Source organism: Primulina tabacum, chromosome 5, assembly GCF_025594145.1.
Source record: "Primulina tabacum isolate GXHZ01 chromosome 5, ASM2559414v2, whole genome shotgun sequence".
In the NCBI taxonomy this organism is placed as follows: domain Eukaryota; kingdom Viridiplantae; phylum Streptophyta; class Magnoliopsida; order Lamiales; family Gesneriaceae; genus Primulina; species Primulina tabacum.
Window position 1 is genome coordinate 17638815 of NC_134554.1, and position 9049 is coordinate 17647863.

Sequence of the window (9049 nt, forward strand, 5' to 3'; positions counted from 1 at the left end):
ATCATTTCTGTTCCTCTCTGAGAGGGTTATTCAGGTTCTCCGTTAGAAATTTTTATGAATGATATCAGACTGATTCATTTTATTACATTAATTATATGGTAGATTGGTTATTGTCCGCAATTTGATGCTCTGCTTGAGTTTGTCACCGTCAGGGAACACCTTTATCTCTATGCAAGAATAAAAGGAGTTCAAGAGTATGAACTTGAACGTGTAAGCTACCCATGACAATTTGTTTCCTTCAGTTTGCCAATAACACTCACGCTTTATGAGCATATTGAGGCAAGTATTTATTTTACAGGTAGTGAGTGAAAAGTTGGTGGAATTTGACTTGTTGAAGCATGCTGATAAACCATCATATGCATTAAGTGGTGGAAACAAACGGAAATTATCTGTTGCAATTGCAATGATTGGAGATCCTCCTATTGTCATTCTCGACGAGCCATCTACTGGTATTTACTTCCTTAAAACTCCTTTCCTCTCCGCATCAACTTGGTATCTTTCTGCTAGAATGATAGAACTGTTGCCAAAAAAAAAAACAAACAAACAAAAAACTCAATGATTCACAAAACATCATGTAGTCTTATGGATTCAAAAGCTTGTTTTTATTCTACGATTTGGAGCCTCAGCATCCAGTAAATAGAAAATATGAAATTAGAAGAGATTCCTCATATGAACATGTGAGGCATTTTATTCTTACTCGGTTTGTTTTGTCTTTATTTCACAACACTGATACTGAGCTGTGTTTGCATCACTTTTCCTCTCCATTCTTCCTTCGATGTATAATGAAAATCTTGAAAAGGTGAATGATGAAAGAATAGAGTGTTTGGCTAAACTTTTTTTTTGATTTGAAACGATATCTAAAATGTTTTAGGTACCATTTGGTATGAATGATGAAATATTATTTGGTTACGCATATTTATTTTATCCAAAATTCAACTCCAGTTCTGCACATGGTTATAATTATAAATCAAATGTTATCCTTATATTAATCCATCACATGCTACAAGCAAACTGAACTTAGGGACTTATGAGCTACAAGATATTGTTTTAAAGATAACTTGATAACATATTTGGATAAAATAGTTTTAGTCAATATATTTTATATTTTTTTTGACAGGAATATATTTTATATTATAAGATATCATTATCATAATTACAAAAGAAGACATGGTGCTATGAGAATAATGCAAAGAGTTATTTTTTATTATATTTATATACATAAAAACTGTTTTAGAATATCATCATAAGTTTTGAAACTATTTTATATTTTAACAGAGTTTCATTGATAATTTTTTGAATAAATAAGAAAAAGGCAAATAATTTTGTGGAATTCTAGCCTAAAGTTTGGGATTTGAGACACCCCTCCATTTTCCGATAGAAAAGTACGAGAAGAAGCATGGTCATAAATGATTTTATTTCTTGTATTGTCATCCTTTTTCAAATGTCTTGCGATTTTTTTCTGTTGCATATGCAATTTTTTTTTTGCGAATTTAATTAAAGATTCTTCATTGTGTTGTTTCATGATGCCATAGGAATGGATCCTATTGCCAAAAGATTCATGTGGGAAGTTATATCACGGCTATCAACCAGACGAGGAAAGACAGCTGTCATCCTAACTACCCACAGCATGAATGAAGCTCAAGCTCTCTGTACTAGGATTGGGATAATGGTATTTTTATTTGCATTTCTCGCAATTTTATTTTTTCCCCATGAAATATATTAGAATGGTGTTTCTTATTCTTTAAGTTTATTGTGTACATAGGTTGGAGGTAAGCTTAGATGCATTGGGAGTCCTCAACATTTGAAAAATAGATTTGGAAATCATCTTGAACTAGAGGTAATTTTTCTACTTTTGTTCTTATCATGTATTGTGATGTGTTTCAATGTTTGATTTTATTTTCTTGTCCTCAGGTTAAACCGACTGAAGTAAGCTTCTTGGACTTAGTTAATTTGTGCCAAACCATTCAGGAGAAGTTCTTTGACATTCCGGCTCATCCACGAAATTTACTTACTGACCTTGAAGTTTGCATTGGGGGTACCGAGTCTACTGACTTAACAGCAGCAGCTACAGCAGCCGAGATCAGCTTATCGGATGAAATGATTGTGACAATCGGAAGATGGCTTGGCAATGAAGAAAGAGTGGAGACTCTTGTATCTGGAGATTGTGGTTCTCATGGGGTTTTTCGTGAACAGTTGTCTGACCAATTGCTTCGTGATGGTAAGTCGATCCCTTGCATCCTCCAGCTTGTTTTCAGTCAGGTTTTTAAACAAAACTTACAGATTAATATTTATCCTCAAATGAAGAATTTACCCCTTAAATGTTTGTCATTTTTTGGAGTGCCTTTTGGTGGATAAGCAATTTCTAGTTATTATCCCACTGATGTTATCGTCAAATGAAGAATAATTCCCCTTTAAGTGCGTATTGCTTTGTGCCCCATGAATTCAGGAAAGAGTGGGTGGGAAAGTTGAGCATGAGTGCTTTAATGTTATAGTTGGGTAAACCAAGTAGGAGAAGAGGTATCAAAAAAAGGATTCTTGCATCTGGTGGAAATCCATTAGTCTTTATGTTGACAAGGTGACTGACTAGAAGCGTTAGTGAGGAAAATAATAATTTCTCTTATTTTTGAATTATTGAACTTTGTACTAGACATATATATTTATACAAAAGAAGGCTAATCCAATAAGGTAAGTCAATAATTCACTATCCTTGCTTGAAGGAACAAAATACGCTTATTTCTATAATGCAGTGCATTCCTATTTTTCACGCTCCCTCTTAAGTTGGAGCATAAATATCAATCATGTTCAACTTGGAAATAAAATCTTCAAAGTTCCGTCGAGAGTTCTCTTTGTGAAGATGTCGGCAATCTGTTGCTCGGATTTGATGAATGACATACAGATGATTCCACTATCCAGTTTTTCTTTGATAAACTGCCTGTCAACTTCAATACCCTTGTTGCGAATTGCGATCATGTTGAACCAGGTTATTTGCAATACTTATTGCAGATTTGTTACCACAAAATAATTTCATTGGACCGTCCAAGTCTATTTTCAATACTTCCAAGCACCAATTTTAGCCATACAATCTCACAAACTCAATTGGCTACTGCTCTAAGTCCAGACTCAACACTACTTCAAGCCACCACGTTCTGCTTTGTCCTTCTCCAAGTGACTAGATTTCCCCAAAGGAATGTGCAATATCCTGTTTTGGAGCTTCTACTGATATTGACCCCGTCGAGTCTGCATCTTCTGTATATATTGACCTGCCCAATATGCATCTATAAATACTTCAATGTTGATCTGGTTGCACTTTTTGAACAATAAACCATTTTCAGGTGTATTCTTCAGATATCTCACGATCTTATAAACTGCTTCCAGCTGTTCTTCGTACAATGAGTGCATAAACTGACTTACCACACTCATCGCGAAGGCAATACAGTTGCACTTTTTGAACAATAAACCATTTACTGGTGTATTCTTCATATATCTCAAGATCTTATAAACTGCTTCCTGGTGCTCTGCGGTGGTTACCTTAGTTTCGCAGGAACCATAAAGGACTAACCTACTCGACTAAGAGGATCGGAGTTTCAACTATTATTATCATACGATTTCTAACCAAACTCAACAGATTCGCTTCATTTTCAGCTCTTATATATAAAAAGAGATCATGGTGAATGATTAACTCCCAGTCGATCACTAAATAATGAAATATGTTGAGTCTGGATGATTCTCCACCTGCGTCCGGAAAGCTCGTATCGGGAAGCACTCGAAATGCATGCCAGCATCAAGCTACGAAAATGAACGTTTCAGGACCCTTATGATAGATTATCCCCGAGGGGTTGGGAGTCTTTCAACTATGAATAAGAACCCGAAATTCTTCATATTGTGAGTGCATAAACTGACATACCACACTCATCGTGAAAGCAATATGGGGACGTGTATGCGAGAGATAAATAAGTTTCCCTGCCAATCGGTGGTATCTTCCTTTATCAACTGGAATCTCTCCATAGGAGTGTCACTCGGCCGACAACCACTCATCCCTGTTTCTTGGAGAAGATCTAGTACATACTTCCTTTGTGAGACTTGTATTCCATTCCTCGACCTAGCAACTTCCATTCCCAGGAAATAATGTAGATGACCCAGATATTTTACCTCAAACTTTGATGTGAGACACCTTTTGAATCTTGCCAACTCAATATCATCAGTCACTATAGGAATAATATCATCTACATACACGATCGATGCAACTATCTTATCATTACTGGGGTTTTTCACAAATATGGCGTGATCAGACTGTCCCTGAACATATCCTCCTTGATGAATCTGGAGAATTTTTCAAACCAAGCTTGTGGAGACTGCTTTAAACCATAGAGTGAGTTTTTGAGTTTACATACATTATCTCCAAATCTCCCCTCAAACCTAGGCGGAACATCCATAGGTACTTATTTTAACTTGCCATTGAGGAATGCATTTTTTGTATCCATTTGAAACAAGGGCGAATCTAAATTGACGGCTAGGGAAAACAGCATCCTTCTTGTGTTTTAGCTTTGCTACTGGAGCAAAGATCTCCTGATAATCAATACCATACGTCTGTGTGAACCCTTTTGCCACAAGTTTTGGTTTGTAGTGTTCTAATGTTCCATCTGAATTAAACTTTGTAGTGAATACACATTTGCAACCCATTGTCTGTTTCCCTTCAGGTAGGTATAGGATCTCCCAAATCTAATTTTTTTCCAAGGCGTTCATCTCTTCAAGAACAGCCTTCATCCATTCTGGAACCTTTAGAGCTTCCTGTATATAGTCTTCGGATTGTCCAGACTATGCAATTTCGAGAAAAAGCTAGAGCAAGAGTTAGACAGATTCTTGTATGATAAATGGTTAGAGAAAGGGTGTTAGTTACACAATCTAACACCTTTCCTAAGGGCAATTGGTATGTCCAAGGATTCTGCAGAAGTTGATTCATTTGGAGGGTCAAACTTGTTATTTGGATTCGACACATTTGGTGGAATTTGATCTGTTTTTGGGTCAGGATCATGGTTGTGCAGGAGTGTGGAGTACTTTTCACTTGGAACTTGGAAGACGTCTCCTTGCATAGACTTGCCCAAATCTTCCGGTATCAACCCAAGTATCGGTACTAGTATTAATATTAGTATCAGTTACTGGCAGTACACTAGGTTGAGATTTAGCACCTTCTATTTCTACATCAATCAATGAGTTAGAGTTTGAAATTTTCATATCAAGGAATAATGAGTCTTCTAGCTTATGCTCGCTCCTCTTGAAGAGAAGTATTAAAGAATATTTAGGAAAGAATGTAAAATCCATTGACACGAAAAAACTGTTTTGTCGTGGGACCAAAACATTTATACCCTTTCTGTGTTGGTGAATATCCAAGAAAAACATACTTCAATGCACTGGGTCTAGTTTATCACGATGATTATGATGCCATGAACATAGACCGCACATCCAAATATTTTAGGCGACAAATCACAAGATGGGAAATTTTTTCTCAAAAACTATCAAGGGTACTTCCAAATTTAAAACTCGTGATGGCATCCTAGTAATCAAATGCAGTGAGAATAGCATCCCCCATAAATATTTGGGCACATTGGCTGTGAACATTAAGCATCTAGCAACTTCAAGGAGGTGTCTATTCTTCCTCTCAGCCACCTCATTTTGCATTTTGTTGAGTATCAATGCAAGAACTTTGACGAATTATACCTTTTTGTTGAAAAAATGATACAAAATCTTGTTGAGTATTCTTTCCCATCGTCACTTCGAAATATTTGAATTTTTCTTGAAATTGTGTTTCAATTAAATCATAAAAGTTTTTGAAAATACATGCAGCTTCTGACTTTTCTCCTCAATGAATGTGAAACCATTTTTTCCAGTGATTGTTGTTGTTTTTAAAGGACCCCAAACATCACTATGAATGAGAGCAAAAGGTTTTGATGCTTTGTATGGTTGGACTGGAAAAGTATTGCGGTGACATTTCACAAGCTGACAGACATCGCATTCAAAATTTGAAGCTTTTATTTATGAATAATGTTGGTAGCAATTGTTTCATGTGCTGAAAACTAGGATGTCCTAACCTAAGATGCCATAACATAATTTCATTATTACTAGAACTTAGGTGAGAAACGATAATGGATTTTTGGGCTGGTTCTCGCAAGTCCTTTCATCTTCAAAGTAATAGAGATGACCATCTTCTCTAGCACCGCCAATGTTCCTTTCCCATTCTAGATCCTGAAATTCGCACTAGTTTAAAGAGAATTTAACACATGTTAATCTCGAATCAATTTGCTGACAGAACAAATTACGCAAAAGATTAGGAATATGAAGAACGCTGCGAAGGACCATTTTTTTAGAAATTGCAATTGACCCTTTGCTAGTTATTGCTGAGAGAGAGATGTCAGCTATTTTGATTTTTTGGTTTCCTGCACATGGAATATAAGAACAAAACAATATAGAAGAGCCTGTCATATGATCAGTTGTACCAGAGTCGATTCTCCAAGGGGCAAGGACATTCAGGAATAGCTGATACACTAATGGCCAAGGATTGTAAATTATTACCTTTTTGTGCAAGGAAACAAGAAGCATATATGGGCTGAGGGAATTGTGTGATTGAACTAATTTACACGGTTGCTCTAACTGATCCTTGCTGAATGAAGGTGTCCCTGAGACGGATTCAACATTCTCACCCCCATCGTTTCCTCCTGCAGACAGCGTAATGTCAGTGCTTGATGTTCCAGCCATGTAGCTACTTGATGTAGCAACAGAACCCAAAGAAAAATAAAGTAATCGACAACCCAGCCCAAGAAAGTAGACCCCAAAAAAACGCGATACTGCTGCCCAAAACCGACAAAAATCAGGTGTCGCAATCGGGAAATTCTGGAAGAAGGAACAACCACAAGAGATGAGGATTTAGTAGCTGAAATCACGTCTCTACAGAAGAAATAAGAGCCCAAATCTTTGTTAACAGATACTGGGCTTGTGAAAGATTGTGCTGTTGGGCTTCTGGGCTTTGAAACAAATCGAACTTATTATGTTGTCGTAGACCAATACGACAAACACCTTCACTGCTGTGTCTTAAACCGAGCGTCGCTGCAAAAGATCCTTGCTGCTGAAGGAGTGTAACATAGACGCTGCAACTAGATGACTGACTTTACCACCTCGAGAAAAAATATCTTTCAACTTTTGCACCGCTGCCGTTGCAAACCCTAGTGTTTCACGGAAAGGGATCGAACCGTGGCTCTCCGATACCATGTTGACATGGTGACTTGAAGCATGAATGAGGAAAATAATAATTTCTATATTTTGAATTAATGAACTTTGTACAAGATGTATATATTTTTAGAAAAGAAAGCTAATCTAATAAGGTCTTTGATTGAAGGAACAAAATACGTTTATTTCTATAATGCAATGTATTCCTATTTTCCGCACTTTCCAACAGTCAAGGTGTCAAAGCTTAGTGAGGTTCCTAGCTTCTATCATGGCACAGCCTCAATTCACATTGATTCTAGATTATTAGAGATATTATGTTAGTGATGTTTTGTTGAAGGATCCCTCTGCACTTTCAAGATTAATTGCCTGTCAGGGATGTGGGGTTTGTGCTTCGCCTCTACTTCAACAAGCCATATCATATAGTTTTTAAAAATGTTAAAAAAGTTCTAGTGTGCATATAGTTAACATGATTGTTTAAGCTTTTGCTTCCGGGTGCCTTTTTTCTCTTAATTTGCTCCTCAAAAATAAGCTTAGATTTGTGAATGAAATCAAGAAGCAAGAATTTTCACGAGTCTAGTTGTGTTGATGTTATTTGGCTCAAAAGTAAGAGATTTTTTTGATGGCTTTTAGTATTTTACATGTTGAGATAAAATTGATAAATACCAGTTTATACCTCAAATTTTTTCCTTATTGAAGTAGGCATATAACTCAAGTATTTCAATTGTACCATCTTTATTTTCAAGATTGATAAGTTTGAACGGTATAAGGTTTGACTGGATAGTACCTAAATTTTTAGTATTCTATTATTGCGTATTGCTAGTTTCAGATGGAAAGCTGTAAATGCCAAATACAACGATTTGACTTATTTCTTACCAACTTCTTTCTGTATTTTCGTTTTTTTACTCGTAACAAATTTTTTTATTTCATGGCTCTTTTTAGGTGGTATTCCACTGCCTGTGTTTTCAGAGTGGTGGTTAACGAAAGAAAAATTTTCAGCCATTGATTCATTTATTCAGACTTCCTTTCCTGGTGCGACGTACCAAGGTAGTAATGGATTGAACGCTAAATATCAGGTAATTCTCACAAATATGTGCAACTTTCAGCGACTTTTGAATATAATTTCATTCTCCTTTTTGCAAGATATTGACAAGACGACTGCCTTTGTCGGACTTCTCGAGTTGTGTCTTTTCCAACTTCTTGATTTTTACTTTTTTGAGTTTTCTTTTCCAGCTGCCGTTCGAGGAAGACCTCTCGCTTGCTGATGTTTTTGGGCACGTGGAAAGTAACAGGTTGATTTTTACTACAATATATTGCATCTTCTAGTTTTTTTTAAAAAAAAATCATCTTGAGTTGTACTTTTTCCGACACACCTGCAGAAATAAACTGGGTATATCTGAGTACAGCATCAGCCAGTCTACACTCGAGACAATATTCAACCATTTTGCTTCGAATTCTTGAGATAAACCAGCAACATTGTGCTACTGGAGACGCCGGTTCTTTCCCATCACCGAAGTCTTGGCAAACCTTGTGTGTGTATAATCTTTCAATGTATCCAATACATGTATTTTACATGTAAATAAACATATATTGCTTGTACAAATCGTGAAATTTGAACTTCAGCTCTGTCAAAGTGGGAAGGTCACAATGCTACACATCGTACAAAGAAAGAGAAGATAAAGCAAGTGGACGACTTCAATTTCTCCAGTTTTGACGTCTAGTTTTGGGACATATGTTTCTCATTTTTTTTTAAATTTTCAGTTCAATTAGAGGAATTATATGTAGAATGTCTGTGCTTTAGCAAATTTTGTGCATTTTAAAAAAAATTACGTTT

The 9049-nt window shown here is 36.2% G+C and overlaps 1 protein-coding gene across 3 annotated transcripts in view; it reads left to right on the forward strand.

The window, feature by feature from the left end:
- LOC142547177 (ABC transporter A family member 1) overlaps window positions 1–8782 on the forward strand; it is a 29372-nt gene extending 20590 nt beyond the window's left edge. For 2 of the 3 annotated variants that reach the window (XM_075655328.1, XM_075655329.1), the window contains 8 exons: window positions 103–210; window positions 299–449; window positions 1533–1669; window positions 1763–1837; window positions 1912–2218; window positions 8158–8291; window positions 8449–8507; window positions 8595–8782. In XM_075655328.1, the coding sequence (XP_075511443.1) occupies window positions 103–210; window positions 299–449; window positions 1533–1669; window positions 1763–1837; window positions 1912–2218; window positions 8158–8291; window positions 8449–8507; window positions 8595–8676 (1053 nt within the window). In that variant the 3' untranslated portion in view covers window positions 8677–8782. Of the gene's footprint in view, window positions 1–102; window positions 211–298; window positions 450–1532; window positions 1670–1762; window positions 1838–1911; window positions 2219–8157; window positions 8292–8448; window positions 8508–8594 lie in introns of those variants that run through there. The other variant, XM_075655330.1, reaches the window with a different exon arrangement.
- The last annotated feature ends 267 nt before the right edge of the window (window positions 8783–9049 follow it).